Below are 19,222 nucleotides of genomic sequence, written 5' to 3' on the forward strand. Positions count from 1 at the left end.
ATAAGCGTGCCTATGTATTTCTTTGAGTTTACTTTTAAGCCCACTTAGTGCACAAAAGGATAATTGGGACTGGAGCTACAGTTAAAAGAAGCATCCGGACCATAATGTGCCTCCACCAGGTGCTTGGCTATTTGGTTTAAAAATAGTTGGATTTATTATTGACAAGAATTGAATTTGATTTGGTGTTTTAAGTCCACTTTATGCACAGTAAGGCTAATTAGAACTGGACCTACAGTTTAAAGTGGGATCAATACTACTTGTGCCTCCACCGGGTATCGAACCTGGGACCCCTTGATTACAAGACAATGACGCTACCACTGCGCCATCGGAGAGGCCATAAGAATTCATTGAAGTTACTGCTGCATAACATAATACGTATATTGCAAAAATCATTAACTATTTATGCTAAGAGGTTACTTTTATTTTCATGTCATTATGTAGGTATTAAAAACACATACCTACAATAAACATCTTTTTTGGCGGTAATACTTAAAGTAGTTTAAAAGTATTGTTTTTCATCATGAAAACTGTAAATATATAACATGGGCATGCTTTCTATTGGAGGAAGATGGAAATTAGGAGGACAAGGGTAGAAATATAGGAAACACCAAAAATGCACTTTACCTGGGTGAAAATTTTATCTTGGGCTGCCCCTGCTGGCAAACCTGCAATTTTTGCTTGCATTTCAATGACTGATCATCCAGTACTCTCCCAGAAAGGAAAGACCTGATGTTAGTTACAAAATGTAATAGTTGACAATCACACAAATGCACATCATGTTACTGAAGTGTTATCAATTTATTTCAGTTTTGAGCAGTTCTGCATCAATTACTGCAACGAGAAGCTTCAGCAGCTGTTCATTGAATTGACTCTGAAGTCAGAGCAGGAGGAGTATCTGAAGGAAGGGATTGAGTGGGAGCCAGTTGAGTACTTCAACAACAAAATTATCTGTGATCTCATAGAGGAAAAGCACAAAGGTAGGTTTTTATCTGTACTCTGAGCAAAAGCTCTCAGTTTTCGACACAAACTTACATACGTGAGTACTGAAATTATTTCCGTGAAACTTACTTGTAAATGTTCGATTAATTTCTGTGGCCTGCCACCATCCACTTGGAAAACTCGATGCGTCACTGTTTGGTTGACTTCCAGTTCCTGCTGTTTCCTCGCTAATTGAACATTTACTAGTAAGTTTCATGGAGATCATTTTAGTACTCACGTACGTATTCTAATTATCAACTGCATTTTTTATTCCCTTTATGGTTATACAAGAATGTAATTATATTAGAATATGTAAAACCATCAAAATGCTGACCAAGGCAGAATTTATTGCAAAATAACACCTATAAACGTAACATTTGTCCTCCTCCGTAGTCGAGTGGGTTAAGGCGTTCACTCGTCTTGAGATCGTTCGCTGCGGGACGGCGTAGGTTCGAATCCGGTTCTGGTCGGAATTTATTAGGCCTACGTATAGGGTCGGTGGCAACCCACCATTGTGAGGAAATTGGGAAGCTCCGAGTGAGTGAGCGTAATCCGGTCGATAAGACCTACTATAACGGCTGGGGATACGTCGGGCTGACCCCCCGACTATTCCAATACTGGTTGAAGATCTCCACGCTTAGAGGTGACGAGAGAAAGTGTAGAGGTAGACCGGCAGTCGGTAGGTATGTCCAGGCCCTTCATGGGCTGTTGCGCAAAGGATTATTATTATTATTATTATTAAACGTAACATTTCCACCCTCTAACAGGGTCTCCATCAGACAAAGATTTGAATGTGAATCTCTGTCAGAAGAAGGCCATGTCAGAGTGTGTTATTTTGCAATAAGTTCTGCATTGTTCAGCATTTTGAGTGTGCTTTTAAACATGGAAACAAGGGGTAATAGTGTTATGTAAATTATGATAGGAATGCAACAGATTAATTGAATTGGTACTCTGTCGGTATCAGATGATATAGGCATTATTAGTTTGTCACTAAAATTTCCAATAATTTTACTGATATGATATACACTGAGCCTGTAAAATAAATCTAGACCAGTCAACAAGGTAATGTTACAACAACGTTGTGGCAACGTTAGCCCCTAGCATACCTAACGTTGTTACAATGTTCAATGTATGTTGATACAATGTTGTGAAAACGTTGTGTCAACGTTTAAGGGTCATTTATTTCAACGTTGCTGCATCGTAGGTTGACAACGCTGTGGCATGTATGTAAGGGGTTAACGTTGCCACAACTTTTTTGCAACATTACCTTGCTGCCTCTGCAATTTACGAATATAACAACAATGCATATTTAAAATATGGTTATTTGGCATGGTAAGCTATTAGCAATCTTGACAAGGCATTTTTGTATATAATACATATGCGTAAGAAGAAAAACCCATGTTTGTAACGTCACAGCTTCTCTTTACAGATTATAAAAACTTTTCCTTCTCCACCAAAATAGGCTACGTTGAAATAAATTACCCATAAACGTTGACACAATGTTGTATCAACATACGTTGCCATCTAGTGTACGCTGTAGGAAATATAAGCTTTGGTGGTCAGTGCACACACAAATTCAGATTAAACAAAACACTCCGATCTGACGCTTGTGCCGCTCATGGTGGTGACCATCCAAACTAAAGCGTATTCAGTGGAATGTTTTTTTTGTAACGTTGATGCAACGTTATCACAACGCTGTTCCCCTACATACAACATTCATCATAAATACAACAAGCATACAATGTTGTGGCAACGTTATCACAACGTTGATCCCCTACATACAACATTCATCATAAATACAACATGTATACAATGTTGTGGCAACGTTAGTGTGTTGACTGGGGATCTATACATATGTTACTATCAACAATAATAATATTGCATCACTAATGGTTTGAAATGGTAACAATCCAGGTTTAAATCATTTAAGTCAAAATTCTTTCAATTCCATTCCATTGTTAAACAAGGAAAAGTAACATTTCAAGTTTCATTCTGGAAGCATGTCCTTGCTAATGCAGAAATATATGCAGTTTGAAATCATCTAGGAATCCATGTATACACTAATTTCAGGTCATATTATACTTATATGCATGTGTATATATGGAAAATATAAAAACAAAAAAGAACATTAATCAATAATTATTATTTATTGATATATTATCATTTTTTTAAGTTTCTAAAGACTCATATGAATGCCTGTTTACAGTTTAAAATATTAATGTTATTATGTATCCCATAATATATTTTTCTCTCTTCCTCTATTGTAGGTATCATTTCACTGATGGATGAGGAATGCCTCCGGCCAGGAGAACCAACCGACCTTACTCTTCTGGCAAAGCTGAATGAAAACCTAACCTACCACAACCACTACATCAGCCACAAGAAAGCAGACAAGAAAGTGCAGAAAATAATGGGGCGTGATGTAAGTTTCCTCTACTGTATTCTATACTTGTTATTTTAGAAACATCTATTTTTACGCATTTGTGATATCACAAATTACATACTGGAAAACTTTGACTAGCATAGGGCATTTGTAAAAATGTTGATGTTTTTTTCTACTGTGCCTTGAATGTTAATTTGAACAAATGTTACACATTTTAAGCATCCAAAATTGTATTTAATTTGTTTCTAACACATAAGGAGCACGTGACCTGCTAACCTATATTCACATCACCTTTATGGCTACCATAATATATATATATATTAAATAAAAAAATCTTCAGAATTGGCAGATTAACTCTCTTCATGCTCATTTGCTTCTGATAGTGAACTTACAACTTTTCCTATTTGTGGTTTGGTTTTTCTACCCCTGTGTTTCTAATGCCAATGAGAAAGCATGCTGAACTGATGAGACACAGTGCCTTATTCAGGTTTGAACCTAGGACCTTCAAGTCACCAGTGTTTGAAATTAATGGTCAGAGGAATGGACAATTCATTTACATGTCTATTACTAATCAGTTAATAATTCATTGCAATCGTAAGTGAACTTCTGGTTTGCCGCAGAAATGAATTTGTTTTCCTTGTGCTGCTAAATCTTAGCCAAGTGTGACTTATTGGCAGGTTTCAAAGCATTATGCTGACAAGAAATGCTCCAATGTAAAAATAACAGAATAATTCAAATAAATTCAGATCACATTATTGTTTTTCCCCTTGTTGAGTGGTCCTAAAACTCTCATTTACACTATTCATGATGGATGCGGTAAACGTGGTTAAATTATTATGTATGTGAAGTTTCATGTTTCTACGTTGCACAATTGGATAGTTTTCTTCCGATTAATTTCGAAGGCTCACTGCCTTCATTCACTAAAGGTAAAGCATCTGGGGCAGAGCTGGTAGCATGTCACTTCTTAGTTCATTCCCGGGCAGCAGTAGTTGTAGTACTGGTGTGTGTTTCCTGGCTTGTGTCGTCTGCTGTACTTTCTGCTTTCCATCGTTAGGTGACATTGCTGGGTGGTGGTTCGGCTGTCTGCTGCGTTGTGTTGCTTGAGATAAAATGCACACACCCCCACCCAACCTCCTTCCACCCACACAAAGAACAGGAAAACACACCACACCAAGCAACACAATGCTGCAGACAGGCCAACCCTGGCAATGTCACCTGACGACGGAAAGCAGAAAGCACAGCAGACTACACAAGCCAGGAAACACACACCAGTGCCACCAAATGGGAGAAAATGCAACTACCACTGCCCGGGAATGAACAAAGAAGTGACACACTACCATTTTCGCTCCAGACACTGTACCCTTAGTGAATGAAGGCAATGAGCCTTCGAAATTAATCCGAAAAAAACTATCCAACTGTGCAATGCGGAAACACAAAATTTCACGTACTCTTGTTTTGACACCCAACATTTTACCAGATCTAGTCTCGAATGTTGCCAGCTACACCACCACAGAGACTGGCTCACAGTTTTTTTGAATTCTACATAACAGCAGGTCAAGTAGTCAAGAGAGTCAACACTTCTTTCAGACACTCTGGATATGTTGTGTAGGTAAGGCTTCAGCCATCACATTCCTGGACATCCTAATCTGCCGCAAACCAGATGGCACCTCGGACATAGTGTGTACAGAAAACCCACCCATACTGACCTGTACCTAAATGCCAATAGCTTCCACCACAAAGCGCAACACCTCGCCGTTCTGAACACACTAGCCTACAGAGCAGTAACCATTTCGGACCAGGAGAATCTACAATCATAATTCACTTACCTCAGAACCAGTCTACAGCAGAATGGATACCACATCAGACATATCAACAGGGCGACCAAGAAGACAGTTTCATCTCAGCAGAGAACAAGCACGGACAAAAGTGTGGCCCTTACAAGGACCGATACTCCACCGCACACCCCATCTACCAGTAGCAAAACAGGACAGGAATGCCCAGCTGTAACAGTTTTAGCATTCGTCGGACACACCTCCGGGAAGTTAAACAGAATTCTAGCCAGGCACGGGGTGAAGAATATTGACAGGCCGCCACTGAAAATCAAGGCCCTACTCCGTTCAGTCAAAGATGACCTGCAACTCTGCGTTCCCGGGGTTTACCGATTACCATGTGAGTGTGGGACACCGTTCATAGGCGAAACAGGATGCACCATTGAGCAGCGACGGAATGAACATCAACGTAATATCCGTTTATTCCGACCGGAAAAGTCAGGACTCCCGGAACACAGTATCACCGAGCGACACAGGATTTTATTTGATGACACCAAAATAATAGCCAAACGTGCCGGTTTCTGGGACCGATGGGTAAAGGAAACCATAGCCATTTCACGGGAAAGCACCAATCTCAACAAGGATGTGGGACTTCAGCTCAGTCACACCTGGACCCACTCCTCCGTAAAAACAAGACACCACCCAATGAGAACTCCAGGATCCAGAGCCAACCAATAGGAAGACAGAGTCCAAACTCCACCACATCATAGTCATATATATATAAACCCACACTGGTCTCCAATTTTACATTCCCTGAAAATGAGAGCAATGTATGCCCTCGAAACGTTGGATGCCAACTCCAATTTAACCTGGCTGGTAACCCGAGAACACCTGTTCGAATCACGTCGCCAGAAAAGCTACAATTCCTATCATCGAGATGTTTGGATCATTTTGGATCCTTCTTCAATTCTGAAAACATTTCTAACAACAGGTTTCCAGCAGGTTGACTTGTTACCGTCTTTGCTAGAAACCATTTGTAGCACTGGAAAAAGGTCAAAGTTGATCCAAAAAGTATGGAGAAAAACTGAAAAACTGGGGTTCTCATGTCACACATATAATTAAAAACTCAATAGCCAAACTGAAATCACTTTTTCCATTAAAACATATGCTAAGCAAAGAAACGAAAACTCACCTAGTCAACACACTTGTAATGCCAAAAATTGATTATGCTTCCCCAGTTTTTATAAACATCCACAGTGCTCTAAATTACAAGATACAAAAACTTCAAAACAGTTGCATAAGATTTATACTGAATGTCAAAAGAAGAGAACACATATCCCCGTACTTACAGGAACTTAATTGGTTAAACGTTAAGAATAGGAGAACATTTTTGGCATTGTCTTTATTGTACAGGATCCTGAACAATAAGGAACCAAGATATTTATATGATCAAATTGCTCCGTACAGGAAGAAAGGAAAACAAATTAACCTTCGTCAAAAAACACACTTCACGATTCCTGTACACAGAACAACATTCTATGGGAATTCTTTCATAGTCACCGCAATAAAAGAATGGAATGACCTCCCCCCACCACTGACCTCAGGGGAGCTCCACCCTGCAACATACAAAATAAATCTAAAGAAACATCTGCTGTCCAAACAATAGTGCCTGGCTTTGTCTTTTCTGTAATGAATGGGAATGAGGTATTGGTTGTAGTTTTAGCTGTAATAATTGTATTTTAATTGTGGTATTTAACTCTGTACCTTCAGTACATTAATTGTTTACATTATAAGTAGGAATGTTTTTTTTTAATTTCTTTTTTTTTTGTATTTTTTTTTATTCTTTCTACTGCAACAAAGATTTTCAAGAAGTGGAAAGTGTCAATTGTAATATGTTGTTTTTTTTTTTATTTTAAAGGGTTTGTTGTAAGAACGGCCCGCGAGGCCGAAACACGCCCTCTCAATAAAGACGATATTATTATTATTATTATTATTATTATTACTTGTTTGGCTATTGTCCTGAGTAGAGTTAAATGAAAGAATTGTGACAATTATTGAAACTGAATTCCTTTAAGGATTGTCAGTGGTGTATTCTCCCATGTTAGCTGGCTTACCAACAGTAAACCAACTTTTTCAAATAAATATATAGAAATTGCCATAAAATTGGAAGTTCTCGGACTTCTGTTTTTGTCTTACTTGCATGCCTACATTGGTCTTTTATTTATGATTGATTGGATTGATTTGTTGTTTTAAGTCCACTGTATGCACAGTAAGGCTAATCGGGACTGGACCTACAGTTTAAAGTGTGATCCGAACCACTTGTGCCTCCACCGGGTATCGAACCCGAGACACCTTGATTACAAGGCGACGATGCTACCACTGCGCCATCGGGGAGACCCTCTTTTATTTATGTTATATCTAATTAATGTATACAATAAATTAGAATTGTTGTGTTAAACCAGGCCAAATTTTCAGAGTACGCTACTGATTGGGGCCTACAGAAAGCAGACGTATGCATAAAATTGTGTATATTATTCAGTTAACCTTTAAATTTTGATAACCCAAAAATATACTTGAATTTTGCCTCACAACATATGAAGTTACTGAACAAATACTTTTAATTTGCAGGAATTTCAGTTGATTCATTATGCTGGGGACGTAACCTACAATGTGAAGGGATTCCTTGATAAGAATAATGACTTGCTGTTCAGGGATCTCCGAGAAGCCATGACTAACACCACAAACAGTATCACAAGGGTATGTATATATTACTGGATCATTCCTGGTTCCCAAATAACCAAAAGTGGTTGGGCTAACCATACTGAAAATGGTTGGCCCAACATAAAAACCAGTAGTGTGCGGTGAAGCAGATCCCGAAAAATTAAGAGAACCAAGAATGTACGTTATACTGAAAAAATTAACACTATACCTGATACTGTTTCCATAACGTCTCTAAGCGAGCAGTTGTTCATTTTTTCAAATTTTAGTTGGTCTGTTGTCAAGCGTATTTAATGCAACAGGCAATATTCACAAATCCACTTTGGCACCACGTAGTTCTTTCCGTAGTAAATAGTAAACAATGCCAACACTAAAGTTTTTGAAGCAAACACATAGAAATTCACCTGCCCGAAAGACAGTAACTTTTCACCTCGCAAAGCATTTGAAAAAAGTGTGACTGCGGCCAGAGAGTTTTACCAACTCTATTTGGCGGATGTGTCCATGGACATGTTAGCTGTCTTATCTAATAGACCAAATGCTCCGAAACATTTATCTTCACATAGAATGTCATCTGTATGTCAGCAATCATATTTTTATGTATCTCCTGTATTTTGAAACTTTATACTTTATTTATGAATAGCTTGGTGGATATGCTACATCGCTGACAGTATACAGTACACTTGGACACTTAATCGTGCAGTTCGCAACACTGAGGAAATCAGTACACTGAAGCGATGTCACTCTGGCTTTCTTTCGGCGTTACCGGTTGGAAAACAAAATTTGGCTCCACGCAACCTACTCTCCCATTGGACTTTCAAGGTCGCTGGGGATTTCTCGGGCCCATGATGGCATTGTACAGGATGGCCAGGGTGATGTTACGCAGATGTTTTGTCAAAATGCGGCGAGAGGCCCCATATCGGAAACGCACTAACCTTGGAGGCTTTCAGGTTGATATTCTGTTGAGGCAACCCGGAAGAAATAATGAAAAACCAAAAGTTAAAGAATTAATTTGTAACAGTTATGCTGTGTGCCACCACTGTTGGCCTTGCTGTACCGGAGTGCACGCACATGATAAAAACATATCATTGGCCAATGGTGATTTTGGCCGTGGTTCCAACATTGGCCCAACGTGTGGTTTTTATGTTGGGTCAACGTATGGTTTTACATTGCTTGGGTGTAAAACATGGTAAGTGATATTTTGGTCATATGTGAGTTCATTAAGAAAAAAGGTTATTACAAACTATACTGTAAACAAATTGTTTTCGTCTTGTGTTTACCAATTTCAGAAGGCTTCACTGAGTCCAATGCAAATTGTATAACATGGCAATTTGACTCGAAAATTGAAGGATGGCACATTTTACTTTGCAACTCAAAAATAACTGCAATGTCACGTACCATGTTTACACCCGAGCCCTTCAATTGTTTACATAAAGGCCCTAATCATATCCTAGCTTCCTATTCACTTGGTTTGCAGTATTTCATAAAACTGGATGCAAATTCGCTGGAGTATTGGTGAGAATGTAATCACCAACACTAGCAAATACTTTTCCTGGATTTGCGTGAACTGGAGTGTGTGCAAAAATTTCCATGCAATAATTTTATGGAGTCGAAATATCCTGGAAATTATTAAAAATGCATAATTTTCATTATTTTTCCAACAATTAATGTACATACCAAAGATGCTTATGCATCCATATACCTGTTTGTTTAATTCAATTAATTTTGGTGACCACCATTCACATGGAACTTGTAGTAGTCCACCTCACGGAAGCCTGCTATGTAGTGTACTACAAGTGCCAACCGATGTAAATGGTGACAGTGGTCGCTGAAATTAATCAAACTAAATAAACAGGAAAGTGGGTACTTAAGCACTTTTCATGTCTAAAGTCCCGTAACATGAATTTGTGGCAATATTGTGGGAAGCAATGGATTTAGCAATTAAATAATTATCTCATGTGAAATTATGAATACATTTTAATGCAAAACTTTGGTAGATTACTATGATGTAGTTTCAATGGAAAATGTTATGTATTGAAATTTACAAATATTCTGAACTATTTGGAATTGTAACAATTTTGAAGGCCTAAAAATTAGACAGGGAATGAAATTGTTCCCGTAATTCGATTGAGGGCGTCGAGCTGATTCCATTGCGGGTAAAATAATTTCTTTATTTTAATTAGCAACGAAGATATGAAGTTAGGAAATTGTTTATTTCAAATCATCTCCATGAAAACAACAACAATGGCTAAAAATTAGATTCAACTTCCCATTGTTAGAAAGGTTTCCATGGAAACGAGGCCTAAAAATTAGACATGGAATGAAATTGGTAAGAATATTGTCAGTGGTATCAGTGGTCAGTTCAAAGTGGTATCAGCTCATCCCCATTGGAAATATCTAGTAGCTTCTAATTTATGATTGTTCTCACAGATAATGATGATGAATGATCTGGATCAAGTATCCTCTAAACTGGAAAATTTGAAAAATCATGAAAATAAACATTGAGCAAATACATTATGTAAATAATTGGATACATGTAATATTTCTTCTTCCCTAGGAAGTGTTTCCTGCAAGTGAGCTTAGCAGAAAGAAGAGGCCGGACACAGCTGCCACACAGTTCAAGTCGAGCCTGAATGGATTAATGGAAATCCTGATGGGGAAGGAACCATCGTACATACGCTGCATCAAGCCCAATGACTTCAAAATGGCAGGTAAGACAATATGCATCTCTTGTGCATGGGTGTTGTAACCACCTCTTTCAGATTCCAACCAATAGATGTATATTTTTCTCCATTGCTGAATTTTTGTGTACTCTTGTCGAATTAGTTGGCACTTTTGTTTATGCTCTTGAGAATAGCATTGAATAATTGTATATCCACATTGTGGAAATTTCTTACGATGATTCCCCTTTGGATTTTGCAGTTAGTAATGATTTTGTAGGAAGACTTTAGGATATTTTCATTCATTAATTCTATATTACCTTATCACTCAGTATATGTGCTCAGTAGCTTTTATTCAATGCTATAAACTTTTTTACTTTCAAAAAATTGTTACACAAATAAAATCATAAATGTAACATATATATCTGTGGAAAGAGGATGTGGTATAGATTTCAGAAAAAAAAGTTAAATAATAACACACTTAACAATATATTTTCTATGATTTCTTGAAAAACAGCATAATAATAAAAGTTTATTTATTTAAAGTACTGAGAACAGTTTAAAAAAAAACTTATACAGCACTATGTCACAAAGAGTAATAGCACAGGATTAACTCATAATGGTTTTTACAACAAATCACATCATATACCTAAATATAATATTTTAAGGGAAGTCATAATTGAAATCATCGATTAATATTTTTATAAATTCACCACCATTTTTTTAATTTTACTGATAATAATGAATTTTTTCTTGTTTTATATTTTGGAACATTATATACTATTGTATTTATAAAATATTCACTATCAATCCTATTTGACAAAATGTTTTGTATCAATACTTTAATTTTATCTTTCCTTCTTAAGCTCAAGGTTGTTAAATTAAGTATCTCCAATGACTCCATATAATGTAATGATATGTAACTTTTCTTCATTTTCGTACAAAGTAACCTAATAAATAATTTCTGAATTGATTCAATTTTCTCGGTGTGACTATTTACTGCTACGTTCCATAATTCACTTCCATATTCCACTAATGGGCGAACCAAAACTATAAATAGAAATCTAAAAGTTTCCATTTTATTAAGGAAGTCCAATTAAAAAATATAAAACCTAAAACCTTTTTAGCTTTTTTACAAATTTCAATTATATGTTCATCAAATAGCAATTTAGAATCTATAATTATGCCAAGATCCTTATGACTAGAACAAATAGAGATCTTATTAGATTTAATAACATATTGAGAAACAATACAATTTGTTTTTCTCTAACATCTCAATAGTTTGCATTTAGCATTTATAATAATAATAATAATAAAATAAAAACTCATCTGCTGGGAAAAACTGTATTTACAGGCTTGTTAAGGGTTAACAATCTTAATATATTATTGGTCCTGCTTTGACAATGACTTTTTTGTTTAGAATTTACCTCACTAGTATTCTAAATTGCAAGCTGTCATGTAGCTTAATGGCTAACACTCTTGCCTTTGATGTGAGTTCATATCCTGGTTGGAGCTCCTAAACTTTGTGTTGATCAAATATCAGAGGACAATTGCAAGTTGCTTGAAAGGAATAGCAGCTAGCTCAGTGACCGAGCACATTAAGTGTTCCAGTTTCCATCTCACTACCAAAGTTTATTGGTTCGAGTGCCATCTTGGGAATGTGCATTCTTTGTGAGTGTTCCTTCATCAGTTTCATCTATTCATTACTTAACATTGTCGACCCTCATGGCGGAGTGGTTAGCACATCACACTACGACACCAGGGGTCCCAGGTCCTGGGCATAAATGTTTGTGAGTGTCCATTCATCACTCATCCCCATCTTCGCAAATTAGCCAAGAGTGGCACAAAAACAAAGTAAAATAAAGCAGATCAATCAATCAATCACTTGGCATCCTGTCATCATTATCGAGATTAGCCAAAAGTGACAGGAAAAACAAATTAATAACAAAAATACAAATGCAACAAAGGCATAGTAGCAGACTCCAGTCTCAAAAACCAGAAGGCAGCTGACCATGAGAGAAAGCTGGTTGGAAGGCTCTGGCCCTCAGAGAGCTGTTGTACCATGGAGTTTAGTTTAGTTCTAGTATTCTATATAGAAGAAGAGATCAACTTGGAAATTCTTTTGTTAAAAAAATAAGATAAACTTTAGCGAACAATTCTGACATTTTGTTATTGCTTTTATGAAAGCACAACCAATAATTCATGTACCATGATTTCATAAAGGATGATATAGATGATATCAGTATATTGAAGGAATGAAATTTACAAGGATCATGAACATTGACAATTGCCTAGGATAGGAGCAATGAAGTCTATGATTGGGTTTAGAATTCAGCTGAGAGTAGTTAGAACTCTAGATATATCTTATTTAAATTAATTTTATGTAACCTGAAATTATTACTATGTTTTTCCTTCTTGTATCTACATAACATCAAATGCAAATGCAATCTATACAAAGCCGTAATCATTTTAAAGATGTACTAGATGGATTCAGCTTTCACGATTCCAAATATCATCACCACAAGAGCTACATACACGGTTCATTCAATAAATCTAAAATATAATCGTGATTGTTATATGTTACTGTAAGCTATTCATAGCTAGGGCTGGCATGTCTGCCTCGCGCACGGAATGCTGGGAAAAAGTTACACAAGATGGCGGCACTCTTACAGGAGTGCTCCAAGCTTGAGCAGCAAAAGTGTCATGAGATTTTTGTTGAGTGAAGGTGTGAAACTGATAGAAATTCATTGCTGCATGACAGTTCAGTACAGTGACAACTGTATGAGTCGATCACAAGTGTACGAGTGTGCTGAGAAGTTCAAACAGGGCATAACCAGTGTTGAAGATTCTCCGCATCCAGGTCGCTCTGTCACTGCAGTAACGGAAAGCAACATTGCTCAAGTGGAGGACTTGGTACGGGAGAACCGGCGTATTAGAGCCAATGTATTTTCGGAACAGCTACGAGATCTTTCACTTCACTAGTTAGCGAGCCTAAAATTCTACTCGTGAATGCGACGACGTAGCAAGTTGCGCAGAAAGAATGCTCAGAAATCACTTGTGCCTGTAAAGTCGAGGTGATAGGATCGGGTGTTTGAGTTTTGCATTCTTGCCGGGCTATTGTTGTTTTCTACAATCTTTTGTTGAAGACCGGGTAGAAGTGCTATTTTGAATTACGTTTCACGTGAAGAATATGCCTCCTACACACTCCAAAATATATCGTAGGACACTTAAGGGACAAACGCGTGAAGTTGTCGCGAACGTATTGAAATTTATGCAGGAGGAAGCCGACCAAAAGGATCGGAAGTTGCCTCTGAAGAAAGTGATGGACCGTGTTTGTGCTGCGACTGGTGTCTCTGTAAATACAATAAAATCAATTAAAAAGGAAAGTTCACAGGTTAATGCGGGAACATCCTCGTCATATAGCACACCACGTAGAAATAAAAACCGACCGCGACCATGTACAAATATTGACGATTTCGATATGTGCGTTGTTCGAAGGACAATAAACGAATTTTATACCACAGACAAACTAGTGCCTACAGTAAAATCTGTGCTCGCTAAATTAAAGATTTCAATAGGGTTTGAAGGTAGGGTGACCAGACATACTCTTTTTAAGAGTATTATACTCTTTTAGAGGTTCATATACTCTATACTCTTTTCAATTTGTAAAAATCCGCAAATATACTCTTTTCCTTGCTATTTAATTTCATTCATTATTTTACGCGTAAAAATGCCTTAAAATCCACAGAACGGAAAACGTCAAGACGTCAACAAACCGAAGTATTTATTCCTTGACTCAAGAATTTCCTATGAACAATTTCAAGTGTCATTTTCATATTCCACAACAAGCAAAACATATTTCAAATTGATTGGAATTTAATGATAATGATTAGGGCTGAGCCGATACCACTTTGAACCGATACCGATACTCTTACCGATTCCCACCGATACCGATAATAATTAAAATTTGTTCAAAACATTGATCAATATTGGTGTGTAAATATTCTCCTCCAATTATATGCATCAACATACCAAGAAATTTGCTTTAGAATATTCAAGAATTGCATCAGAATATTAAAATAGATATTATGTAGTCACAAAATATAGTTTTTTGTGCAAAATTAATGTAAAATAAAAAGGAAGTTTTAATTTTGCATAATTTCCAGGATAATTAGACTGTCAAGAAGTCGCGCGGGATTTTTTTGCGGACCCCGTGAAAGAGCAAAATGCACGCGCACCTTCAACCTATAGACTATACTCTTTTTGGTCAACAAATATCTGGTCACCCTATTAAAGGGCAGGCGTCTAGTTTGTTAAAGATTTTTAGAAAACTCGGGTTCAGGTGGAAGAAAGTGCAGAGTAATAGGCGCATACTTATTGAAAGAAATGATATTCGCAATGCGAGAATAAGTTATCTGCGTGCAATTTGTAGATATCGAAGGGAAGAGCGTCCTATTATTTATTCTGACGAAACATACATCCACAGCTCTCACACAACATCCAAAGCATGGTGTGACGACACTTTTCAGGGCCTAAAATCACCAGTATCCAAAGGGCAACGCCTGATTATTGTTCATGCAGGCACCCACAATGGCTTTATCCCGAACGCCCTTTTGATATTCAAGTCAAGTCAAAAAAATGGTGATTATCATACAGAAATGAATTCCAACAATTACACGCGATGGATACGGGAAATGTTATTACCAAATTTACCACCAAATTCAGTATTAGTAATTGACAATGCATCATATCACAATGTCCAGAAAGAAAGAAGCCCATCCTCTAATAGTAGAAAAAGTGAAATGCAAGACTGGTTATTGAAAAACGGGATACCTTTTACTAATGATATGTTTAAACCTGAACTGTACAGTCTCATAAAACTACACAAACCAAAAACAAAGTCTTACGTTATAGATGACATAATGAGTGAGCATGGTCACACTGTCCTTCGTTTGCCCGCATATCATCCCGACTTGAACCCAATTGAGAAAATTTGGGGGATATGTAAACAAAAGGTTGCCAATCGCAATGTCACCTTCAAATTGAACGACGTCTGGGAACTGTGCAAGGAAGTGTTTGCCGAAATTGGCGAGAAGGAATGGGAGCCCTGTTGCTGCAATGTCAAAAAGGCTGAGGAAGAATACATTCGTTTGGAAGGTTTGCTGGAACCGGAAATTGAACGTCTCGCTTTCAGTGTTGGTGACAGCAGTAGCAGTGCAGACGACTCTGTTTCAAGTGCCGGTGAGGATTCGTGCAACATGACAGATTCGGATTCCGAGCTTGATGGTATTGAGCAGTTGGAATAAAAACAACTTTGTTTCATCATGACATTTGCGGCATTACATTACACAAGGTAAGTTTATTAAATTAAATTGTTTTGCGTTTGCGTTTTTAGTCAGATGTCTGTTTTGTGTCACTGTCAGCCGCCGTTCCTTCGTTTACTTGCAACACTGCACAACGCACGCTAACATCACTTGTTTCTCCTCCCCCACAGCTGTAGGGGCTCGCTTCGAGCTTGTACATAAGAAAACCTCATAGCTGTTCCGAAAATACGCTGGCTCTACTGTCAGTGAAGTTGCTTCCCAAATGGAAATAAATGTAGGATCAGCCCACCATATCAGTCATGACATCCTGAGGTGTAGGAAAGTGTGTGCGAGGTGGGTTTCGAAACATTTGACACCAGAAATGAAGGAGAGACGTGTTTATGTGTGCAGGGAGCTTTTGAGTCATTATGAAGCTGACGGTGAAGCATTTCTTCATCGTATTGTCACTGGAGATAAAAGTTTGGTTCATTTCTATGAACCAGAACGTAAGAGGACGACAATGGAATAGCGACATCCTTCACCTTCTAGACCGAAGAAGGTGCATGATCAACGGAGTGCTGGAAAGGTCATGTTAACTTTGTTTTGGGACCACAAGGGGTCAATTCTTGAACATTACATGCCCAGAGGTCATAATGTAAACAGTACCACCTACTCCAACCTTTTGCATGAAAACCTGAAACCAGCCATTCTGCAGAGACGACGTGGTCTGGTGTTCACTGGTGTGCTTTTGCTCCATGACAATGCGAGACCACACACTGCCAGTGTTACATTCTCTACCATCGAGGACCTAAAGTTCGAGTGCTTACCACACCCACCATATTCGCCTGATCTCGCACCTTCCGCTTCCCACACCTTTGGCCCACTGAAAGATGGAGTAAGTGGATCGAGGTTCCAGAATGACGACAAAGTCCAGTCAGCGGTTCATGAGTGGTTACGCATGCGTCTAATTTTTTTCCTGTGGAAACTGCCCTTATCAAGCGCTGGCGTATGTGCATTGAACTTGGGGCGGAGGGGGGGGGGGACTATGTTGAAACATAGTACTGTAGTTCTTTTTTTGGTGCTTGTAATTAATATTTGGTACAACATATTTTTGGTTATATATTGAATGAGCCTTGTATTTTCAAAATAGACATTCCTCAGACAGATCAATGATATATCCAAACTTTAACAAACTCCAACAACACAAGTTTTATTCACATGAATTTGACACAGATAATCTAATTTTAAATACTCAGGAATTTATTTTATAGACATGAAGAAAAATTTTTAAGAAATAGTTCAGATTGGCATAAACAAAACATTCTAAGCTTATACACAAAGGACACATAGTAACAAGCCAGCTTGGTGGCCCAGCACATTAAGTGATCAATATTTCGATCTTGCCACTGAAGTTCCCAAGTTTGAGTCCCAGCTTGGGCAGGGGTGTTCTTTGTGAGTGTTCCTTCATTCATTTCATCTAATCATCACTCGTCCTTTATTCTCATCATCATGATTAGTCAAACAGAGACAAGAAAGTTATTCTAAATAATAAAAATATTAAAGCAAGACATTTATATTGTAACATGTTATTTTTTCCCTGAAGGTCAGTTCAGTGAGGAAATCGTGAGGCATCAAGTCAAATACCTGGGTTTGATGGAGAACTTGAGGGTACGCAGAGCAGGGTTTGCATACCGTAGACCATACGAATTGTTCCTTAAACGTTACAAGTGCCTTTGTCCAGACACCTGGCCTCATTTCAAAGGACCAGCAAGAGAAGGCGTTCAGAAGCTAGTCAACCACTTGAAGTATGAGCACAATGACTACAGAATGGGAGAGTAAGTGTAACTTCTATTACTTTTTATCTGCAGAGTGTAAATCCTCCTTTAGCAAGTGGAGCTCAGGCCATAAGGCATGTGGGGGTGGTGCCAATTAGCTGTATTTCAGTAAACAACCACCATATATTGGTATTTTCCCATGATTTGGAAATTAAAATAAAATCAGTTTTCTTTAGCCAACTTCTTAAGGAGAAATATTTTGTATGTTTTTATTAGGGTGAGCTGATCAGCTGATACCAGTGGTATTGGTATCGTAAAGTATTGTTTGGAATTGATTCACTGTAATTGGAGATTTGTCTGTTAAAGGTAAATAAATATTGATAAGGCATAACTTACACCACATACCATCATTTCACTAAATAATGAAGTCCATTTTTGGCATGTACTTAGGGGGAGGAAGGGTAAAGTGGCCACACTAAGGTTTGATGAATTCTTATCATACCTTTTTAATCAGCAAAGTTATAGAAACATAGACCAATAGTAAGTATAATAACTTTACTTCCAATTTCTATTTTATTTTTTTAATTCTTGTTGTTTAGAAATGTACACGTTACTTTTTTAAAAAAAGTATGAATGGCCACTTTGCCTGCCTAGGTTGGGTAAAGTGGCCAGCCCCTTCCCATTTTACCTGCATAGGTAAATTAACAAATCACATTGATTCAGAGTGTGTATTTAATCAACACAACCTGAAGTAATACACATTAAGAATAAGTATTATGTTTTTTAAGTATTATCTTAAGTATGAAATCTTTACAAGATAAAGTAAATAGTAATTTGTAATCAATAGTCTATCAATAAAGGATTAGGCGTAGGCCTATTTGCAAAATTTGCACTCAAACTCATCAACTTCTTGGTCACAACCGGCGCACTCTTCATGTGCCCACTTCTTACATTATAAGCATCTAATCCATCCTTCATTGCCTTTCGAGTCTGTCTGTTTCATGGCCACTTTGCCGGGAATGACACCATTACAAAAACTGTGGTCTAACGTCTAACCTACATGTCTTAGCATTTTCAAACACACATAATTTAAAAGGTTATTTCACACTGATAAAACAGAACAAGAGCATATAATTATAGCACTTACTATTATTTAGCTATAATCAACAATTTGTACCACTTAGCTAAAATCAGACTTGCAAAAAAAAACAATAAAATGAGTTCACATCTAGAAAAGTGCAGCCTCCCGCTTCAAAGTCACAGACAACACTGACAGCATCCATGGCGACTGTTTCACCCGGCTCCCATGTGGCAGATGCGCTATACATTGAAGAAAACTCACATGGCCACTTTGCCCGCACTGGCCACTTTACCCTTCCTTCCCCTATTATTTTCCTGTAGTTAAGTTGGGTTAAAATGGTAAAAGACAATGTGGTTGTCAGCAGTGGTGGAGTAGGAAGGAGTGTATTGTCGTTTACCATTTTAACCCAACTTACCTCCCCATGTTTTAAACTTTGACTATTCTTGTCTTCTTATGTCTTGAGGAAACCACATGATGTGGTGAAAGCTAGAGGTAAACAGTAAGTACATGCCAAAACTGGACTTCATTACTTAAATAGATATCGACGGACACTTTTTC

The 19,222-nt window shown here is 37.6% G+C and overlaps 1 protein-coding gene across 1 annotated transcript in view; it reads left to right on the top strand.

Moving 5' to 3' along the window:
• Nucleotides 1-19,222, top strand: part of LOC145988897 (unconventional myosin IC-like) — a 150,260-nt gene that overhangs the window by 98,445 nt on the left and 32,593 nt on the right. Inside the window, 5 exon segments of the mRNA XM_083124186.1 lie at nt 808-977; nt 3,246-3,400; nt 7,759-7,887; nt 10,403-10,556; nt 17,412-17,643. Of these exon segments, the coding sequence (XP_082980312.1) occupies nt 808-977; nt 3,246-3,400; nt 7,759-7,887; nt 10,403-10,556; nt 17,412-17,643 (840 nt within the window).

This window comes from Lepisma saccharinum, chromosome 6, assembly GCF_977018435.1.
Source record: "Lepisma saccharinum chromosome 6, izLepSacc3.1, whole genome shotgun sequence".
Taxonomy (NCBI): domain Eukaryota; kingdom Metazoa; phylum Arthropoda; class Insecta; order Zygentoma; family Lepismatidae; genus Lepisma; species Lepisma saccharinum.